At 38.7% G+C, this 22,971-nt stretch overlaps 2 protein-coding genes across 4 annotated transcripts; both read left to right on the top strand.

Annotated features, from left to right (window-relative positions):
* The first annotated feature begins 2,069 nt into the window (after positions 1-2,069).
* On the top strand, positions 2,070-9,225 carry LOC144532770 (polymeric immunoglobulin receptor-like). Of its 3 annotated transcripts, none has more exons than XM_078273709.1 (13): positions 2,070-2,110; positions 3,128-3,205; positions 3,342-3,410; positions 3,534-4,673; positions 5,060-5,164; positions 5,445-5,744; positions 5,866-5,923; positions 6,022-6,119; positions 6,253-6,284; positions 6,383-6,439; positions 6,854-6,910; positions 7,060-7,134; positions 7,230-9,225. In XM_078273709.1, the coding sequence occupies exons 4-13, from the start codon at positions 4,628-4,630 to the stop codon at positions 7,257-7,259; spliced, it is 858 nt and encodes a 285-aa protein (XP_078129835.1). In that variant the 5' UTR covers positions 2,070-2,110; positions 3,128-3,205; positions 3,342-3,410; positions 3,534-4,627; the 3' UTR covers positions 7,260-9,225. The 3 variants fall into 3 exon arrangements, with proteins under 3 accessions (XP_078129835.1, XP_078129832.1, XP_078129833.1); XM_078273706.1 differs by having other exon boundaries at positions 4,847-5,164; XM_078273707.1 differs by lacking the exons at positions 7,060-7,134; positions 7,230-9,225 and having other exon boundaries at positions 4,847-5,164; positions 6,253-6,295.
* Positions 9,226-13,969: 4,744 nt separating this feature from the next.
* Positions 13,970-22,328, top strand: vdac2 (voltage-dependent anion channel 2). The gene is made up of 9 exons (XM_078273710.1): positions 13,970-14,086; positions 15,421-15,492; positions 15,617-15,666; positions 17,094-17,246; positions 17,366-17,418; positions 18,627-18,854; positions 20,741-20,891; positions 20,989-21,046; positions 21,346-22,328. Exons 2-9 carry the CDS (start codon positions 15,426-15,428, stop codon positions 21,435-21,437), a joined length of 852 nt encoding a protein of 283 aa, XP_078129836.1. The 5' UTR covers positions 13,970-14,086; positions 15,421-15,425; the 3' UTR covers positions 21,438-22,328.
* The last annotated feature ends 643 nt before the right edge of the window (positions 22,329-22,971 follow it).

The raw sequence follows: 22,971 nt of genomic DNA, 5'->3' as shown, positions 1-22,971 counted from the left end.
ACCGCAAACAGTTCACACTGGAATCTGATATAGGCCACATTTTAAAAGGTAATGTGAACAGCCAAACAAAAAATCGGATCTGAGCAAAAAATCTGAATTAAGCATTAAGACTTGCGGTGTGAACGTAGCCTATTGACAGTAGAACCACATGAACAGTGTCAAAAATGAGGAAGTGACCAACTTAGAATTACCCACCATAATATTGAAAGTGCTCATTCACTCATGACATTGTGGCAGGCATGACTTCTTTATATGTGCCTCACCTAATACTTGCCGGACTCATAGGTAGGTCAAGCAAAAATAACAACACTATGCATAAATAATAGTCAGGTTTATAATTAAAAGAATATTGTTGGTACTGATATGTTGCTGTGGAGTAATACAATTTGAATCTTAAGTGACAACAAGCCACTAGGCTAATAATTATCATTCATTTTGTTCTTTAATAAAAAAACAGTTAGGTCATGAGACTAAATGTAATAGCCTAGATGTGTTGTGTAGCTATGTCACTGAGTAACCTGTAACTGATTGTGTGATATACACAAAGCATTTGAGTGCACCACTGTAAAATAAGTGTCTGCTGTTGTTTTGTCAGGAATTCACAGTAAAATTGTTACAGTGAGTAAAGCATCAGTCGAGGCCAGAGGCTCCATCTCTATCCCATGTCTCTATGAGTTGGGCTACATAAACCATGTGAAATACTTGTGTAAAGGTAATACATGGCACTCCTGCTCATATGCAGTTAAAACAAACCAGCCACATAATTCTGGAAAGTTTTCAATCTCTGATGACACAAACCAAAGAATGTTCACTGAGACTATTAATGATCTGACGGATGATGGCGGTAGATATTGGTGTGCTGTGGAGAAAAAAACATGGGATGTTAAACAACCTTTTGAGCTGTCAGTCACCGCAGGTAAAATCCATTAAATGTTTTAAACACACTTGAAATCCTTTCTGTGAACTACTTGGTGGAAAAAAGATGTTGGATTTTCACTTACATTTCTCAGACAGTACAGTCAGACTATGCTTTATTTTGTATTGTGCTTTATTCAAGGTATGCCAAGTCTGTATGTGGATCATCAGGAAATTACAGCATTTGAAGGAAGAAGTGTGACTGTCAGGTGCCACTGTAAATATCCAAAAGTAACACAGTGGTGCAGGCTGGGCAGCACCTGTGTGTCAGATCAGACTGGACCAATAGATGGAACAACAGTGACCATCAATGAAAGTGTCCCAAATGGTTTCACTGTGACTATGATGGAACTAAAGACAGAGAGCAGTGGCTGGTATTGGTGCAACAATGGAGACTTTCAGATGCCAGTGCATGTAACTGTTCATGAATTAACAACAACTACTACAACTACATTGAGCCCCAATACAGCAAGTAAGATACTAGGCATTCTCTATTTTCATAAGTTAGTCATCTATCATAAAAAATTAAGTGGACACAACAAAGGTAACACAAATCAAACCCTGAAACAATGCCTGCTAATATTGCAGAATACAATATATTAATGCCCTTTACCTTGAAAATCTGCAGTATGATTTAATAATATACAATGTAACAATATATTGATATCATCTACAATGTAGATTTACATGCTTTTTCACATTTATTTACTCAGACTTTACAGGGACACTTCCAACCACTACCCGGCATTCCTCCCTGCTTACAAGTGCAGAGCCACATACAGCTCAGCCCACAAACTCCACCATAAATGGGGCAGGCGGAGAGAACCTGCAAGATGAACGCAAGAGGTTTTATTTCATAAATTAAACCTATAAAAGAAGAATGTATGCATAAGCCAATTTCAGACATTATACATTTTGCAAAAATGTTCACCCCTTTTTTTAAAATTAAATGTACCTCTGATCTACATCTATCTTCTAGTTCCACTATTGTGACGATTCTCAGCACCACCCTCGTCTTACTGCTGTTGGTTGTTCCCGCTGCCTTTTTTTGGATGGAGGATGATGACAAAATGTAGTAAGTCTGTTGTAAACTCTACTAAAAACCAATTCAGGAATAAAATATCTATTTTAAAACATCTTTACAAATCCATGTGTTTTAGATAAGACCAAGCCAGAGGGGTCTGACATCACTGTGGTAAGATATAGCCTTGTGTTTCCCATTATTAGTATGGTAATAAATATATGGTCATCTTCCTTACTGGCATATTTGCTATTTGCTTGGTAAATAAAACGTTTTAAAGTGTGTCCAAATTTGGACTGATCATACAACAACACATGAAGTAAACAGCATTTAAGGAGCATTACCAGTCAAGTGTATAATATACCATGCATCTAAGTGAATTACACTGTGTGAATTGATGTCTATAAATGACTATATCTAGATCAGCAGAGTAGTAAGATTACAATAAAGTACTCGCTGCTCAATGCTGTGGGTAAACTAACTGTACTCTAATAGCTGTGATCCATCCACCCACACTAGAGGGTCAACAATGAGGAAAACATTTATAATGTGATGCTGTGATGGTATGGAAATACTATGGAGTTACCATTTTCGGTAACAGCAATCACAGTACAATATATGACCCTGACAAAAAACATTTGCATTGACAATTTAGCCTCAAATCCTGATCAGGTCAGTAAATCCAATCAAAAAAACCATCAAATTCAATGGCATCAAATTTAAAATAAATAAATTGCAGTGATGATGTTTCTTCTCTTCTTGCAGATTCTGTGCTGCTCTTAACAGCACTGTCTGTCACACACTAAAGTAGGATAAACATAAAGGGCTGTGTGGAAAACAACTGTGATCTTTTAAACCAAAAGAGGAAATGACATATCCTGTATAGAATTCTCTTCACAAATGTAAAACTCCAGATCATATACATCTAAGGAAGTTTTACTTACATTTAGAACTAGGTTTGGAAGGGGGTAATGGCAGTGCTGTTACCTGATACCTAAGGTTAATCAGTATTCAACATAACACAGACATATACACTCCAGAATGGCAGACCTCTGACATGCAAAGCGACTAGTCGAGTTATATTCAAATTGACCAAACAATTGTGCGTGTTTTAGACATGAGAAAGCAAACAATTGTAACATAACGTAATATACGATGAGATTAATGTCAAATTTCTAATTCATCCTTCAGTGCTCACAAATTGGAAGTGATCCTGATGTGCACTACGCTACCATTGTTCATAATCAACATGTAGGGGCCCAGCAGAAGGTAAACAAGAGGGGAACATCTTGTTATGTTTAACACAGTATAAAAAAGAGCAATGCCTTAGAACACATTTGCCTACATTTGTATGTGTTTGTCTTTCCCCTGAAATTGTATCATGCTGACTGTGAATCTCATCCAGCAGAACGGTATACCCAAAGAGAGTGTGACATACAGTACCATTGTAATAAAGGATAGTGTGCGACAAATGGTATGTCATTAATTCCAAATTCATACAGGCATCTCAATACGTCAACTCAAATGCATTATTGTTGTTATGATTAGTCTGTAACTATTCAGCATTCTCTTTTCTGTGCTTGTTTTCTCTCATTAGACTGAACCAGTAGATGGAAGTGTGATCTACAGCACACTAAAACATAATAAGTGCTGATGAGCAGAAAAGATGGAAGGACTTTAATCCAGCAAGTACTGCATCACTGATGAAATCATTCCGATGTACACTTCATTAGTAGTATCGTACAACATTTTGGATAAACCCAATCAACCCAACAGTCTGTACTGGAGACATATGTTTTGGGATTTTTTAGGGACTTTTAGTCACCGGTGTAATTTTGTGCAAACCTGCACACATGCAGTGTATCAAATAATGTTGAAAAATGAGATAAAATTGTTTTTTCCCCCCACACACACATGCTAAGACTCCAAAGTTAAAGGTGTAATGTGGAAAATGTGTCTCTGTCAGTTTGACACATTAAGTAAGAGCAACAGTTGGAATATTGACCAAGAGCAGATTCAAGGTCAGTAAAACATTTTAATTAAGGAAGTGGATTTGTGATTACAACCCATTGTGTAATTTTACAGCTTCTCCATCCACCGAGTTGACATCTTGCCTTTGAAGACAATCATGATCCAGGGAGGACCTTTATTAATTTTCATCCCTAATCCTCCTCCACTCACTGGCTTTAACAAGGTCCTCTACATTATAGAATTATAATGATCACATTAACATAGAATTATCTGATTTTTTTATCAATAATCTCCAGTACGTGTAGTGTTCATTGTATAATATTGGGCACAATGAAACAGACTCACTCAATTACTGTATGAAATGAATATGAATTTTGATTCTGTGTAAAGTGTTACCCTTTATTATTGTGCAAATAAAAAAGAAAATTTGAAATTATACATGATAGCTATTACTTTTTATCTCAATCATTTTATTTTTTATTTTACTTGTGTTTTTTTTCCGTCAATGTAAAGCCCTTTGTAACTCAGGTTTAATATACTCACATAATGAAAGCAAAATGGAGTTGCATAATTAAGTTCTTCATCACACCAAATTAACATAACTGCAATAATAGAAAGAGGAAGTGAGATTTCAACAGTTGCAATTGCACGTTTAGGAATACCAGGAAGTACAAAATGAATCTGCCAGGTAGTTTGGTCTGACTTTGTTCACTTACCAACATGGCTGTTCATCTCAGAGTTCTTCTCATCCTCACTGGATTCACAGGTCAGTCACAGGGGTCATTGTATGTGTACAAATGTTTAGTCTTATGCTTGAGTTGGTGTATGGAAATTCTGTAATTTTTAAATAGTCTTCAAATTATATCTAATGTCGAGACGTGTAAGAGGAATATTGGTAGCTATATATGCAGACAAATGCTGTATTTGCTCTTGTTGCAGGAATTCACAGCATAACTACAGTCAGTGAAGTGTCAGTTAAGGCTGGAAGTTCAATCTCTATCCCATGTCTCTATGGCTTACAATACATAAACCATGTGAAATACTTGTGTAAAGGATATTATTGGCACTCCTGCTCCTATATAGTCAAAACAAACCAACAAAATTCAGGAAAGTTTTCAATCTCTGACGACAACACCCGAAGAATCTTCACAGTGACTATTAATGATCTGGCAGATGAGGATACTCATTATTGGTGTGCTGTGGAGATTAATGGAGGGGCAGATGTCAAAGAGTATTTTCACCTGTCTGTCACCAGAGGTAAGAGCCCTTCAAGCATGTTTATGCACATTTCAAATCCATTGTGACATTTTAAGAATTTGTTTGGAAAAACACTAAGCAGGTTTTTAATTTTTGCGACAAAGAGTGATTATTTTCTTATGTACTTCGTCAGTCAAAAGTAAGAGTACATGCTAAATCAAAAGGGATTATGTATCTACCCGATGCAACCACTGTACACAAAACATATTTGAAGCATCATCTATATCTACAAGTTATTAAGCTACCTACAATGTCCTATTCAATTTGTTTTTCCATGAAGATACACCACATCTCTATGCGGATCCTCAGGAGATTACAAGGTTTAATGGAGATAATATAACCGTCAATTGTTACTATACTAACACTGGAGAAACGAAGTGGTGCAGGCTGGGCAGCTCCTGTGTGACGAGGTCGCCTGGATCAATAGATGGAACAAATGTGACCATCAGTGAAGGGGCCCACGGCGTTTTTAATGTGACTATGAGTGGACTGAGGACAGAGAGCAGCGGCTGGTATTGGTGTGCCAAAGGAGACTTACAGATGCCAGTGCATGTAACTGTTACAGAGAGACCTACCACTAGTAAGTACTACAATTTTAAAAGTACAGCAGTATGTAAATTATTTGATTTAACATAGAAGAGATATTAGGAATAAATATTATCGTTTTACTCTACTTATCATTGTCTTGTTTTGCATTAAAGTCACCCTTGCAACAACAAGCCATTTAACCACCTTATCACCCACTCCTGAGCCTGTCAGGTCAGAGGTTTTCACTTTTGCATGCAACTACATTGGTGAACTGTTTTAACAAGCATGCTTTTTTTATTTGCATTGTGTGCTTAAAATGTATCCTGCAGTGCTTCCTTTGATGTAGAGCACTTCATCATCCCTTTGAGTTTGCTGATCTTCATTGTAATGGTGACCTTGCTCATCTGGTTTATGTTGAAAAGACACCGTAAGTAAATGCTGATTAATCCAGTTCATACCAAATATGTTTGCAATTCTTAAATATACTTACTATAAATGTAGATTATTGTGCATTATTGTCATGAGCATTGATAGTCACGTTGTCATTGCTTCACTTTTAGAACAGACCAGAGCAGATTCATCCGCTACAACAGTAAGATATGAGTAAGCATTGATGGATAGAAACTGAATTGAGCACCTCTATGATCACAAATACAGGAATATGTTCTGTTCTGTGCTCCTTCAACACAGGCTGAAGAGGAAGTGACGTACAGTACTGTGAAGAAAAAGAAAAAAACTTCAGGCAAGGTAAGGAAATGTATGAAAATGATTGCAGCTGAAACTTCTATTTCTTTTCTTTTTTTGCAAGGCCTGTCCCCCACCTTGGGGGACAGGCCTCCATTGCCGCCCCCTCCCTCTGGAACTCTCTCCCTCAGGCATTCAAAACCGCACTCAAAACCCACCTATGCAAATCCACTTTGTAATCTTGTAATTACTTGTCATTGTTGTAGTTGTATTGTTCCATGTATGGAATTTACTGTTTCTGTCTTTGTTAATATGTAAAAGGCCTTTGAGTTCCTTTTAAAAGCGCTATATAAAATATATTATTTATTATTATTACAATTGTTATGAAATGGTTTAACAAAGGGTGTCATGTTGATGTAACCTAGTGAAATGGTGTATGCTTTTATTTGACTAACATCTGGTTTGCTCCTTGATCAGGCTGAAGAGGAAGTAACATACAGCAATGTTAGGCACATGGGAAAAACTTCAGACGAGGTAGCCCTAAACCAGTTAAACTACAACTTGTATTATACAAAAAGACACATAAGTACACACCAATAGCATTTATTATTTCATCATACACATTTGTAATTGAATGAAACAAAAAATGAATTGATAATATTTGTCTCTTCTTTCTTACCCAGAGGTCAGATGCTAAGAGTGATGTGGATGTGACGTACAGCTCTGTGGTTATTGTACGACAACAAACTCCAAAAAGGGTACATTTTAGGAGATCCAATGCAGCAGAGGACTCTTAGTCTGGTTTATCTTTGATCGTTCTTTCTAATTGTCATTTCCTTCTGTTGTGCAACAGGTTGAAGCAAAAAATGAGGATGTAACATAGAGCAGATTGGCTCAGCATCAGCAAAACCTGTAAATGTTACCCCTACATCTTTTCCATCCATCTATCACTGGACTCTTCTAGATGAAACTGCTGCAATGTGCCATCTGTTCTTTGGTTTTAAAGTAACTTCTTACATCTTTTTTTTTTATTTAAAAGGGTTTACACTTCTCCTTTGTTATCTTCCTCTGCATAGCTGCAAAACATTTCAAACAAATACTGACCTGGGACTAAAAGCATCCTTAAGCTAAGATGATCGCAAAATCCATCTTTTTTAAATATTATTTTTGGGGCTTTTTATGGCCTTTAATCAACAGGATAGCTTGAAGATTGGAAAGGAGAGATAGAGGAGGGATGACATGCAGCAAAGGGCCATGAGTTGGATTTGAACCTGGGCTGCTGCCAAGGCCTCAGCCTAATGTGGGGTGCACACTCTACTGGGTGAGCTAGAGGTTGCCCCTGAGGTTGTCCCTTACAAACCTTAAAGGTGCAATATGTAATACTGACACCTAGTGTTTAAAATAGTTACTGCAGTACAAATTCAAAATACTGGAGAGAGTCTTCTCCCCTGGCCCCTCCTCCCCAGACTCAAAGTTTACAGAGGTTCTGTTCAGAGGTTCAGTCTGAGACCGCAGCATCCACAACAATGTTGCTAGACACTTGTCTCACATAGCCAGACATTACTTCACAGCACAGCGGAGCAGCTAACATTAGATGCTGGCTATATTGACAGTCATAAAAGCCCGTGCTCACGCGGAGCTCTGTACCCAACTGACAGACACACTTTTTCGGCTTAGAATTACGTTATGAACCACTAAACACCCCACAACCTCGCCGTCCTTCCCACCCGCCGGACAGACACACTTTCACAGCTTAGAATTACGGTAGGAACAGCTAAAATACCACTACATTGCTGTCCTTTTCCACCCAACTGAAATACACACTTTATTGGCTTAGAATTGCGGCAACAATCGCTAAACACACAGCAAACTCACGGCCCTCTCTTCCCGATTTACAGCCACCCTTTCTTGGCTTAAAATAACTCACCGTTGTCGGCTACGGCCACTGAACAGGCTACATGTTGTAAACAGCCATGGCCTGCTTGCCTGGTCCTCCGGTAACGGTAGCTAACGTTAGCAGTTATGTTGAGTGTTAACATGGCGGCGTTAGCCAGGACTAGTCGGGATCACTTTACTAGCTGTGTCTTAATTGTTTTTGCGAGTAACCAACTCGAGTACTAGCTATATAATTCAATGTGAGTACACAAATGTTGAGATTACTGAAAATTCCCGTCCTTAGTAACCGTGATAAATTAGCCTGAAGCTAATGCTTACCTGTTCAGAAGGAAATTAGCGTCTCTAACTCTGCGTCCTTTTGGGCTCTAAGCTGTCTCCAGCTTTCAAATACATCTCCAACATCTCCGTTGATCCCGTGCATTTGTTTGCTGCTTCCATGGCTGTACTACAGCTGTACCGCGCTGGATTTACGTTTTTACAAGTATATCTGGCAACCCAGCCTGGCTGTCGGAATGGGCAGTTGATACCAACACACAGGCCAAAACACAAACAGACATTCCGTCACGGAACGGAAATTTCAAAAGGAGAAAATATTGGCATTAGCATTGTTGTCAGAAAAGATAGTATTTCAACTTAGCATGTTTCCTTAATATCTGATGACGCATTGAGGTAATTTTTGGATTTAATACAGTAAATATATTACATATTGCACCTTTAAGTTTAAGAGGTGTTTCCCAAAAGCATCAACAAAAGCATTCTACACTCTTAGAAATGATCCTGCCCACTCATAGGTGGTTAGGATCGTAAGAAGCTCCAGCAACTGCAGGAGGAACTTTTTTATTGGTTTTGTCTATTTTAGTATGTGCTTTTATCATGAAAACTGATATTTTGTGACGTCTGAATTAAAATGAATGAAAATGTTTAAATTACAAAATAAAAAAAAAGACCTGCCAGTTTCTGTTGTCATGATCCCATCTCCCTCAATATACTTATCTCTTCTGGTTGAAATGCCACTTCCCTGATATTATTTACTGCATTATTTTCGCAGTTTCCATATCTTCTCTTTTCTTTTTATTAATGGTGCTTGCTAGCCACACACTTATAGGTTTGATATAGAAATTATATCATTCACAATAGATGAACAATAGTAGTCATACATGAATTTTATAGGAATGGCCACTGCTTTATGTCCTTAAGAGTCACGTCTGTATCAAGCAGCATGCAGGTAAATAAATGTAAGTTACTCTGTAAACTTTGCATGTGTGTCTCCTTTGTGGTTACTGAAACACAAGTTTTCAGATTAAAAAATGGAATGTGTTTTAAATACACTTGTACATAAATTAGTGCTGAGATTACATACTATGTGACAGTGCATGCCAGTGCCAGTGCATTTAACTGTTACTGAGCAACCTACCACTAGTAAGTACTACAAGTAATTGATACTTGTCAAGTACAACAATCCTAAATGTTTAAATTGTATACAGAAGTGATATTAGCGTGATTTATTGCTGTATCATGCTGCTATTTTGAATTATTTTCACAGCTAGAGCAACGAGATGTTTAACAGTGTCACCCACTCCTGAGCATGTGAATCTCCCACCTGCACCCACAGCTCAGGGTGGACAGCCACGGTCAGCAGCCATTGCATTAACATGTTAGTCTCAAGAAGGGTCCTCATTTAGGATTCCAGTGGCCTGAGGATAGACGCTCCTACTGAGCCTCAGTGCTGGCCTGGTGTATCTGGTACCTACCTGACCTCAGTGCGCATGTCGGATCGTGCAGGCAGCACAGATCGCGTACCCACAGTGTGCTTAAAATGTCATTCTGCAGTCCTTCAGATCACTTAAAGACTTTCAGCATTCGTCTGAGAGTGTTGATCTTTGTTGTAACAGTTTATGTTGAAAAGACACATTAAGTATGCTGAGCTGATAAAAAAAATATTTTGTTTGAAATGAGGACTATTGGGCATTATTTTCATTGAGTATTGAGTCAGTAACAGGTGTTTTTACTCTTAGAGCAGACAAAAGTAGACTCATCAGCGATAACAACAGTAAGGTGTGTGTATTAATTTCCCATTTTGTTCACAGAGAAGGCTGCATAACAAAAGGACATCACTGTAATTTGTTTGTTTATTACAGTTCTATACTGTAGCTTTTTTTTGTTAAGATACAGTAACCACAATCAGAACCTGGCTGCTGAACAAGAAGTGGAGAGACATGCTAGGCTCCGATGTTTTTCGAGCCAATGTAATGGGTATCGTCGTGGATGAAGTTCATCTCACTTACAAATGGTAAGAGATAGTCTGACTGTCTGACTTAGTAAATAACTCACAATGTCGTGATATGAATCAAATGTTGTAAACATATCTCGTACCTAGGTGTCGAAGTACGTTTGCTAACTCAGATTTAGTACAATCATAATGTTAGTCTCATTGTAGCGAAATAACAATCAGTTCAAACATTCTAATGTACTCTGTTATTTCTATCAGGGGTCAGGCTGCAAAAGATGTCGCCAAACTTCGCCAAGTTGGGAAGCTTAGATCCCTAGTTAAAGCTGGTAAGTATGTACAAAACAATAGCCTTCCTGCATGTACAGTCTTCAATGTTTTGTACACTTTGTCTAATTCAGACTAGGTAATGCCTAGACTGGATTGTAAGGGATTTTTCTCCATGTTGCCAGTTATTATTTACTGCAAAACTGTCAAGGCAGTTGAGAGTGTTCTGCCATTTGAAGGGGGAAATGGGTGAAGATTCCTGGGTTGACAGAGACCCTGAGAAAAAGACTGAAAACCTACTTATAGGCATGTTCCACAGCCAGACACTCCCTCACAATAAGAACAGAGTGCTGTCATCTCTGAGTGGACAGAGTAGCTGCAGAGTTGTCGTGGCAACAACAGCTCTTGGGATGGCCTTAAATGTTCCCAACATATCACATATTGTAATGTATGGGTTACCAGATGATGTGGAAGCCATGGTTCAGCAGGTCGGGAAGGCAGGCAGAGGTGGGTTGCAGGCACATGTGATTGTGTACGCTGCCAACAGCATACAAAGCTTGACCCAGCAGTTAAGACAGTACTTGAGACTGGAATCACTAATTGTCTGCGGAAAGCTTTGTACTGCCATTTCGAGGAGCACACCACATCTGTCGATCCAGGACATCTGTGCTGCACCCACTGCCATTCTGTTTGTTCTTGTGAACCTGAAGGTTGTGGGGAGCCAACCCCCAAATATGAACACTTTCAAGGGGAGGTTTCTTCACCTGACAAATGCAGAATGGTCACACCTGAGGACAAACTTTTGATCAGGGACCTGTTACATGATTACAGGAGTAGTTTACTTCAGGGCCATACAAATCTTTACACAGTCGACACAGCCTGCACTGGTTTTGGAAATGAACTCATTGATGCGGTTTTAGAACACTGCACACAGATATTTGACCTGAACTTCATTATCCATAATCTCCCTGTATTCAAACTGGAACATGCAAAAGAAATACTAAGAATTATGTACTGTATGAGGTTTTTGATGACATCGAGCAGAGTCAGACTATTTTGTTTGATGACAGTGTTGTTCAGGTTGACATGGACTACACTGGTTACTTTGATGATTCTGACTAGAATCTGAGTATGACGACGTCAGGCTACGTTAAGAGCGCTATATAATGCAGCTCAATTACAGAAGGAGAGTGATATGGTAGGAATATGAAGTTATGTGGTTAAACTGGCATCATTTTTGCTTGCTTGCATAAATGATTTGCTCTTCCTTCCTCGTTTTAATTTTAAAGGTCCAATGTGTGGGAATTTCTGCCATCTAGCGTTGAGATCATATATCGCAATCATCTCTCTCACGCCACACAGTTCAAAGTACGTATTACAGCTACGGTAGCCTTCTCGCTTTTTTCAGATGACGCCGGTCTCTTGCTCTTTTCAATATCCTTTTTCTTTTTCTGGGTGAAGAAGAAGACTCCTGTTCCTGAAATTTGGATTTTGAATATACGTGTGGTCCTCCATGTTTCCTTCTTCAAACACACGGGAAGCGACGATACCCATTAGAAGCACCTGCGAGTTTATCATGTGACAGCGGCAACACGAAAGGCGGAGTAGTATGTCCTGTATGTCCCTTACCGGCTAACGTATTTCAAGATGGCACATGAATATGGAGCGTCATACAAACGCAAATATAAAGTTTCAAGCCAATAGGAATACTTGGAAATGATAGTGGTGGTAAATATTCATGAAAGGACAAGTTTGTGAACGGGCAACACAGATTTTGAGAATGAACAACTAAAAACGTTACACACTGGACCTTTAACAACAGGTTCATTTTTACAACAGGGCTTTGGCAAGTCTTTAAGCGCATCTCCAATAGCCTACTGATTTTCCTATCATTTTCCTACCTATTTTCAGGATGTTTATAAAATCATACTGTATAGCCTACTGTTTTAGGTTTTCTTTTATACCATATAGGCTACTCTTTTCATTTAAAAAAAATTATATTGCATGTTTGGCGAATAAGTCATTGAATGTCATATTCAGTCATGTAACTGAAGATAAATTTGCATAGAGAAGTACAAAAATCATTGTATTCCACTTGCTTCGTGAAGTTGCAAACATCTGAAGGGAGCATTTGCAAAAAGATTTCAGTTTTATCTATTTTGATATCTTTTTTTTATTGTGGCCTCACAGTGTTGCTTTATTGATTTTGGGAATTGCTTGTATCTGTTTTTGCAAATGAACTCTTCATTTATTAGCAGTGCATTGTATAGTTATGAAAGGGGTGGTGATGTTGATAAAACCTTATTTTCATAACTATTGGTTTATACATTTTGTTTATACTACATCAATTTTGAAATTGGTTACTGCCACATGTCAGTATCCTTTGATGCTCTTTTATTTTGAAATTGTGGGTCTACTGGGAAAGCTACTTTGAAGCTACGTTTTTCTCCAGCAAGCTTACACTAGTAGTACTCAGAAAAAGTAGCATAACACATTAAAGCTATTTAAAGAGACATCTACTGTTAAGTATGGTAAATAAATGCACTCATTATTTTGTGCATTAAACTATTATCACAAATTGTCACAGTTTTTATCCTCAGAATCCGGTTCATTGCCGAGTAGGTTTTCACGTATAAGGAATTTGCTTTGGTGCATAGGCAAAAACATGAATATAGAATATATATATATATATTTTTTAAGGAACTTTATTTACCAAAGTCAACATATAGATAACATTTAGAGCCAGGGGTCAACAACAAGAAACCTGGCTTAGACTATATCAAATAGGCCTACACAATAAATAAAAAAAGATAAAACTATGGACGCACTTTTGATAACACTGATAATTCTGTGCAATTTTATTACTGTGCAATATCATTATTTCACGCTGCGCATCACACTGTATACAAACCATATTTATCTTTCTATTTTTATATGGCGTCTCAGAACTGTGCACCTTACGCCCCCGCCCCCCCCCTTTTTCTTGCACTACTTATTTTATTTAATGTTTTTACATTTCTCTTACGTAGCTACATGTTGACACTGGAAAAGGATCAATCTCGTTGTACATGTGTATAATGACAATAAAAGGCATTCTATTCTATTCAACCCATGGCCATGCCGTGACGGGAACCCTTTTTTACTCAGGCACATATGTGGCCGTTCCGGGTCCTGAGCCTGGATGTGATAGGTCTGGATTTTATTGCAGTGCAGTCTCCTTCAGCTCGCCCTTCTAACGGTGACGCCTGCCTTGGCCGTGCGGTGTTAGGAACATCTCTAATAAAGTCACTTTAGTTTACCGTTAGCACCATCCGCTACTGGTAAGAGAGTTATTTATTCCGCCTGATACTGTTATTCATCTCCATAACAAGCGAGAAGTAGTGTTTAGGGGTGTTTTAATACACACCGGTACTTTGCAGGCTAACAAAGTTAGCTAAGCTAGCTGCACTTGGCATGCGTCGGACACATGTCAAGTTAAAGCAGGGGAGGGGTGATATGAATAAAACGTTACATGCTGCTGATAAAACGGCGGGTGTTCTGCAAACCTACTCAAAGAAAATATTCACAACTTATTACTTTAACGTTTGCGATCACTTAGGTAGTTAACTTTCCTACGGCCTAGTTCGCAGTAGTGAGGTAACGTTAGCTGATAATGCATGTGAACTGGTTATTTCACTCTTACCGCTAATTGGCACCGGTATGTGCCTTGCCACGCCTAACTATGTCTGCCAATTTACGTGAAGGAGTACCTTAATAAGAGCCAGGCCTGAACTAGGCACTCCAGTGCGGCAAAATGGCTCCTCTCTTGCTCAGTAACCTTGCCCATCGGCTGTCATGTATGGCTATGACTACGACTACCTGCAGCACTGGTATGCTGCCAGTGTGCCAAAGGTGTTCAATTTAAAGTAAATCCAATATTGTGAAAGTGTACACATCAGCACTTGCACACTCAACTTGGTAACATGAAACGTATCCCATTTTAGAGAGGTTTTGAATGTAAAGCAAAGTGTTGTACATTATGAGTATGATGTTGCAGGTCAGTCTGTGCGGCAAGGAAGGCCTAGATGCATCTTGTCATTAGCTTACACCTCAACAGGTGTAGCAACCACAGAGAGAACAGCTACTGTAGCAATTGGCATCCTCATGTGAACCAGGCTTGTTTTCTTTTGCTTCAAGAATAATGCATCTTCTATACCAGCCAGTATCTTACATATATCTTAAGCCTAAAAAACATTGTTCAAAATATTTGTGCACAAATTATTCTCACAGTGCGTTCATAGATCCATGGCTTTGTATACTGTAACCTTGCGGTACATATGTGTGTCCATAAGCGGGACAGTTGAGAAACAGCAAGTCCTGCCTTGAAGTCCAAATATTGGCCCTGTCATACAAAGACACTTGCTTGCTACTTAACAGTTTCCCTTATGGACCTTGCATTTGCAGCTGTTAAATTAGCATTATGCATATGTCACATAATGTCTTAATGCACAGTTGAGGTGAATTTGTTATTTCATTGTGGAATTCTGTAAAATAACTTTTTTATTTTATTTTTTACATTACATTTTGGGTTTCTTTTTAACTGGACACAAGCTGGTGGAAATGTACTTTAGGTCAGAAGAATAATTTGAGCATTGTTTTTTGCTTCTATCTACAGATACAATGGCTGTGCCTCCCTGCTATGCTGACCTGGGCAAATCTGCCAAGGACATATTCAACAAAGGCTATGGTATGGTTTCTTACAGTTTGACCAAGTAGGACTGTTCTATTAAAATGTATAGAATACCAAGTATAGCTGATGTTGTAGACAAGTTTGACATTTTTTTTATTATTATTTATTTTGTTTTCTTCAGGATTTGGCTTGGTAAAGCTCGATGTCAAGACGAAGTCAGCCAGTGGAGTGGTAAGGTCATCTCTTTATCATAATAGAAAACTAGAACATACTTCATAGTAACTAATGTGACGGCACATCAAAGTCGTATAGGATAATGCAGATTTTGCAACATGAAAGTTAAGTTTACAGCAATTTATGCTTATGACATTTCCTGGCTCTGTTTATTGGCATTGTCAGCCATAAAGCTGACAAGTCGCCACCCACAACAATGAAGTCCAACCACAATAAATGTGCCAGTCCTAATTATTATTGTTCATCTGTGTAGATTACAAATTCTTCATATAATGATTGAAGATCCAAATTGCTAAATCGTTTTTTATCAAAATGACCACTTGTTTTGGCTCTCTAGATTACACAGTTATCTTTGTTTTTAACTGGTGATAAAAAAATTTTTTTTTGGGCTTTTAAGGTTAGAAAATAATATAATAATTGCGATTAATCGCTGAATTTCTAGTTAATCACGATTAATCGTGTGTTTATCACATGATTAAAACTCTTATTTTGCATTTCAAAACTGTTTTTAAGTACATATTAACAATGGAAAGCAATTCTTACAGTGTATCTTGATTGGGAATGAAATGAATTCAAATAAAGTGACACTATGAACTTGATTTTAAGATTTGTATTTGTTTATTTATTTACTGTAAACAAAAGAGAAATCTGAATCTAGTCATACATTTGAATCTAAAGTCAATATAGTGTGTAGTAACTTCTAAATAATTTTGATTACTCACTGACATCCAGTGATCACCTTGCATCACTTTTCAGCAGTTCCAGTTGGGCTGCTTTCTCCGTGTCGTACAGGCTGTGTATGCGTGAAACTACTGTCCCCCTCGACGACAATGACGGGTCAGAACATGCCAACTGTGGTCTTTAAGACCCGAGTCTTCTACGATGCTGACAGGTCTGCAGTTAGTTGCCACCCATTTTGCAAGAGCGCTAGTCATTTTTTTTGGGGATTTGGTTTCATCCACAGGTTGGCAAGTAGCACTCTCCAAAATAGTGCTTTGCCTGATCCCGCTAGCATCAACCTGAGTCACGTTAACTGTACTACTATACTCCGTAGGTGGTAGCTCAAGCTTGACGTGCTTCGGTGATATTTTAATTCGGCTTTACACAACGTGCATATGGCTTTCGACCCGGCCGTGAGTTTTGGAAAATAAAAAGCGCCATTCAGAATTGCGTTGCTGCTGTCTTTCTCCATCATGCCTGCAGCAGCAGGATGTGTTACGAGGAAGTATGGCAAAGGGTCAAAATAGTAGCCAGTTAGCCGCGAAGCAGAGTGAAGTGAAAATAAATTAATAAATGGCGGCATGTGATTAATGCGCTTTAAAATAATAATAAAAAAAAAAAAAAAGTTTATATTATTTCATTCAGTGTAACTTGTCCTTAAGGATTTCTGGTGATTGTCTTTTTCTAAAAATTATCCCTTGCAGGAATTCAAAACAGCTGGTTCCTCCAACACTGATACCAGCAAAGTTGCAGGCAGTCTGGAAACTAAATACAAGAGGTCAGAATATGGCCTGACCTTCACTGAGAAGTGGAACACTGACAACACCTTGGGAACAGAAATCACTGTTGAAGATCAGGTTAGGAAAATATTCATTTTCTACACCTGGTTATTTATTTGTGTCAAAAGTAAATGTCACAACAGGGCAACATTCATTATTTTAATGTCAAATTGTATGCGTTTTCCATTTTCTCACAGATTGCCAAAGGACTGAAATTGACATTTGACACAACCTTCTCACCAAACACTGGGTAAGATAATGGTTAAAATTAACTAATAAATTGATGGAAAAGTTAGTTTCATTTGAATTTTACTTGAACTCTGCCTTTGCTTCTCTACATGAGTCATCTTGGCAACCTGATCTGTGCCTTACATGCTTCTGACAAGTGTAGTTGCTGGCCTTGTGACCCCAGTCCCAATATGGAACAAGTCAGTTGTAACACATTACTGTGATTGACTGTTGGGTTTTGTGTGTGTGTGTGTGTGTGTGTGTGTGTGTGTGTGTGATGAGGTGGAAATCACATGAGGAATATGGTACATGGCCCAGAGGCAGCCTGTCCTTTTTCATATTGAGTGTGGGATGGTTGATGAAGTTGAGTTATGTTGCTACATTGATACAAGTATATTTAAGGCTACAGTGTAATGCTCAGCCTAGGAAGTAAACATCGGCACTTTGGCAGTGTCTGGCAAACTGGACGGGTCAGCAATGACTCAAAAGTTCTAAATTAAAGAGAAGCTGGTGAAAAGTGTCTGATTAATTTTTTTTTTAAGGTTTTTCAGTGATGTGCCCTTTGTAAGAAAAATGTTTCCCAATCTCGTATTGCTACTTGAGCTCATGAATCTATGGCAGTGGTTTCCAAAAGTGGGTTTCACAACACCCTGGGGTGCTTTGAGGACGGGTGCCACAAGATTGTTCATTCCTATTTTTTTTTTTTTTTTAAAGGTTTCACCACATTACAAAAAACATAATAAAATGAAGCAGCATTTACACAACGTTTTGTATGTTGCATCTTCAAACACAGAACATGAGCAAGAGATATCAAAATCGGCCATGGTAAATTTCATACAAAGTGATCGTTAGGCAATTCATTTGCCTGAACGATCTGGCTCTTGAATGATGGGATGGATTTCTGTCATGTCAATTTTGGTCGGCTGTCTTGCAGTTTGAGCAGTTCTACTGTTCAAAAAGACTAGTTAACACAATGTACAAGATGGATAAAAACGCACCGTTTCTGCCCAGCTTTAGACCATATACAAAAAACAAAATTTATGTTGTCTCACACTGACTGAATTGCAAGATGTACTTTGTATCATAGTTCGGCGCGCTTGGCATGTGGTGTTATGGTAACGCATTATGCAAGAAGGTTATTGCTATTGACCCTCTAAGAAAAGCTTTTTTGATGCCTAAACTGACTTGATTTCAGGTAAGGTTAACCAAAGCTCTGTTTCTCATCAACAGCAAGAAGAGTGGCAAAGTTAAGACCGCCTACAAGCGCGAGTTCGTTAACACGGGCTGTGATGTTGACTTTGACTTTGCTGGCCCCACCATCCACGGAGCCGCTGTTGTCGGTTATGAGGGGTGGCTCGCAGGTTACCAGATGAGCTTCGACACTGCCAAATCCAAGATGACCCAGAACAATTTTGCCATTGGCTACAAGACGGGAGACTTCCAATTGCACACTAATGTGTAAGTTGAATACCTTTCACATGAGGTTTACATTTTATCATCGGTTTGCACTTGTATTCTGTAACAGGATGAAACCTTCTGTTTACTTGATCTAGAATTTGTTTCCCCCCTAATCTATAAATGGCTATACATGTGATGTATTGTGCTTCAGAAATTACAAAATCGTTAAAATAACAGACGACTATATCTTAGGCTGAATTTGAATGCCAACATGGTCATAGGCTTTTTTTTTATTTTATTATATGCTAATTAAACAGAATCACAAAATGAAAATAAAACAATCAAAAGATCTAATACAAACAAATCCAGTTATCCATGGGTTTCTATGGTGACACACAAACCCAACAACCATACAACATGCAGAGCTTTAACAGCTGGAAGAAAAGTGCAGTGTGAAACAAGTAAGGAAAATGCACAAATGTTGTCTTAAGGCTGCGTTCAGACTGCAGGCCAAAGTGACCTAGATCCTTTATAGGTCGGATTTTTTTTAAAAAATGTGACCTCAGTCTGGACAGTCAGATAGGAATTCATGTAAATCTGACGTCATTCTAGAGCGACCATTGTCCCAATTCTGTGCTAGCGGGAACAGAGAACAGCGGGTAAGAGCCGAGCCCCCGTGAACAGCGCCAGGCTTTGATGCAAACACGGGCATAGCAGCGTCACGTGATGCCCCAAAAAGACTTTTCCCGTAGACTTTACATGGCGAAAAAATACATCTGTACGTAGGGCTGGGCGATATGGAGAAAATCAAATATCACGATATTTTTGACCTGAATACCTCGATCGATACCGCAATGATATTGTAGTATTGACTATTGACAAAAAGGACTTCTCACTCCTACCAAACTGCTACTAACAACATAACACAAAGAAAATGTATTTACAAACTGGCTGAAGGATAACAAATCCAAGAGATCAAAATGATTCCTTTTCACTAAAGGCTGTTTACACTACTCACAACAACTTGAAACACAGGACATAGATTTACACAGGCACATGTTGGGAATGGCAGAGTGAAGAGAGACTGAGTTCCTGTCTGATGGGGCCTGAAATGGCTGCTGTCCTCCAGGTGATCAATCAGGAGGCACCAATCAGCTCTGCTGGACCAATCCGGTGTGTGCACCTGTTCTCCATTACCTGTGTACACTCAGAGGAGATCAACTGATGGTGCAGGGTGAAAGACAAGTTACAAAATATGACCCCATGGTCATAACAAACGGTAACGTCTCTCTTCCCCAACTGCCAGCTATTGGCTAGTAGCCAGCGGTAGCTCATAGCGCAACATATCTCCTTGGTTCTCTTTAAAACATCCAGGGGGTTTATTTTAAGCATTTAAACAGGGTGCTGCTTGTGACGTTGTATTACTCTTTTGCGTATACGGGTCACTTTCAGGCATTAAGACCTGCAGTCTGAACGTAGCCTAAGTTGTGTGCTCCAAATTGTTTAAACGTGGTAATCTCCTGAATGATAAGTCTGTTTTATTATGTAATAAAGCTGAAGGGAAAATGTAGAACATTAATTTTAACATTGGCAACAAGATGTTGAGCATTAATTCCCAGCCAAAGCTGAATTTATAACCGTGTGGTGCTATACAGTAGTTGTTTAATTCATCCAATTTGAATTTGTCCTTCACTAAAGCTTGTTAACAATCCCAGTTGGTTTTGGAGCTATTGATTCCTAGCTTGACTGTGCAATACAAAGCAACTACAAGAGAGAGAGACAGGTTTCTGCTCCAAGTTGTCATTTCTCCTAGGTCTGCTTGGCTAATTTATGTCAATCACAAATGGTGGTTCCCAGGGAAAACAGTATTCAAGGACCTCTTTAGTTAGACATTCCAAATTATATTTCCTGTAGTATGATCTCTCCTATGCTTATGATCTTTAAAGCAATGATGGTGCTGAGTTTGGAGGCTCAATCTACCAGAAGGTGAGCGACACGCTGGAGACGGCGGTCAACCTGGCCTGGACCGCTGGCAGCAACAGCACACGCTTTGGTATTGCAGCCAAATACCAGCTGGACAAGGATGCCTCCGTTAGTGTAAGTAGTGCAGCAGAGGCTTTCAGAATGGGGTGGATGAGGCAAAAGAAAAATTTACGTAATTGTCACCAATTGACTTTTTTTTTTTTCTCCATAGGCTAAAGTGAACAACAATAGCCTTGTTGGTGTTGGGTACACCCAGACTCTTAGACCAGGTAAGGTGGTTTCCTACAGGTTCATGGTCAGCTGGATGTTTGTCAAAGGTTCTATAGTTGAATCCCTCTTATTTTTAGTATATGCTTTTAAGCTCCCCACTGGAGTTCTTCCACACAACACATCAGTTTTGAGCAAATAAATGATACAAATAAATGCACTATGAAAGACTTGACCTAGAATAGAGTAAGTTTTAGCAACACTTACCAGCCTTTTCCTGTCAACTCGGAAGTCCCACCCACGTTGAGAAAAGTAATTTTGCACTTGTAATGGCTAATGTTGGTTCCTCTTGCCTGTGCAGGTGTGAAACTCACCCTGTCTGGCCTGATTGATGGCAAGAACATCAACGCTGGAGGCCACAAGCTGGGTCTGGGTTTGGAACTGGAAGCCTAAGGTTTCAACATACTGCAAGGGACTAGGGAATATCAGAAGAATCTGGCCTTAAATGTATGTCCACCTCAAACCTGCAAGGGGATATCTCGGAAAGATTGGTTCAAAGGCTACGACGACAAACTCTTACTTGTTGAGTACCACTTCAAGTTGGTGCTTTAGTCATGTATATTTTACCTTTTGTTGCTTTCTATTAAAGAGACAGTTGGTGGCTTATTATTTATAAATCATGTAATTGTTTCTGTCCAGCACTGCCATAACAATGAAATCCAATACAGTCCCTTTGCCTGTCACCAACTCTGCGAGGCTTTATTGTGATAATCCCCATACAGTCAACATCAGTTTACTGTTGTGTGGTGAGTGTTGTTATACCTTCTCTCTGATTTTACAATTATGACCATCTGATATTCCTTTGTCATCTTCACAGTTTTAATTTACAAACCTTGTTAAGTACACTAGTCTTTTTTTCTGCTATTATTTAAATGCTAAAACCTTCCTGTTTAGGCACACAAGGACAAACTACAACTCTGTAATGTTTTTGTTTTGTGTCGGCCATCAGGGTTTGGGATGTTGGCCTTCCCTTAAACTGGGCAGTTTATGGGTCGATTAAAGTTGGGTCTGTAAATTTGAAAGAAACCTGTACACCTGGCCGACCAAGCGGAATACATTTTTGTTCATTCTGTACTAACAGACTACTGTGGGGGGGGGTGGCACATAATTAATGTTCACAGTAATGCCAAACTATCATTGTCCGGAAGAGATGTAACTTAAAGTGGTACTTGTGCACTCTTGGAAACTGCTTCCCTGTACTGGGCAGTGACAAAGCCCGCTGGAAGTCTTGGAGGTCCTTATGTGTATGTACACATTTTCAATAAAGTCTTTCAACTCCAAAAACGCTTTGTTGTTTTTTTTTTGTGATATTGTAGTGCTACTCACAACTCAAGTAGGCATTAGTCAAGAATTATGTTTGCCAAAAAATCTGACAGTAAGTACCTTGAGCAGAAACCTTTTCTCTAGCTCTTAAATTTCTTGTTTTGACATCTACGCACACTAGGGTTGGGCGATATGGAGACAATCAAATATCACAATATTTTTGACCAAATACCTCTATCGATACAGCAACGATATTGTAGTGTTGACTATTGGTGCTTTCACAAAATATTTACACAATGAGATTTTTGATAAATAATCAGTAATGTGGATATAATTACTAAGTGGGTAAAAGCAAATAATAGAACAGTTAACAACAGTCTGGTAAGTTCAGAAAATGACAACTTTACTGTAATGCAGCCTTTAAAACCAGGAAAAGACACCACTTATGTCATATTATGATATCCAAAATCTAAGACAATATCTAGTCTCATATCACAATATTGATATATTGCCCAGCTCTAATGCACACACCAAAAAGAAAATGTGAAAGCATGTTAAAAACAATCCTGCAAACTTGTTAAAAAAGCTAGTCATACTGTATATTCAGACTATCCAGTTTTTTATAATGGAAGAGCACAGCAGTCTGTATTTCAGGCGACGCCTC

Source organism: Sander vitreus, chromosome 17, assembly GCF_031162955.1.
Source record: "Sander vitreus isolate 19-12246 chromosome 17, sanVit1, whole genome shotgun sequence".
In the NCBI taxonomy this organism is placed as follows: Eukaryota; Metazoa; Chordata; class Actinopteri; order Perciformes; family Percidae; genus Sander; species Sander vitreus.
This window is presented reverse-complemented; position numbering and strand designations above follow the sequence as displayed.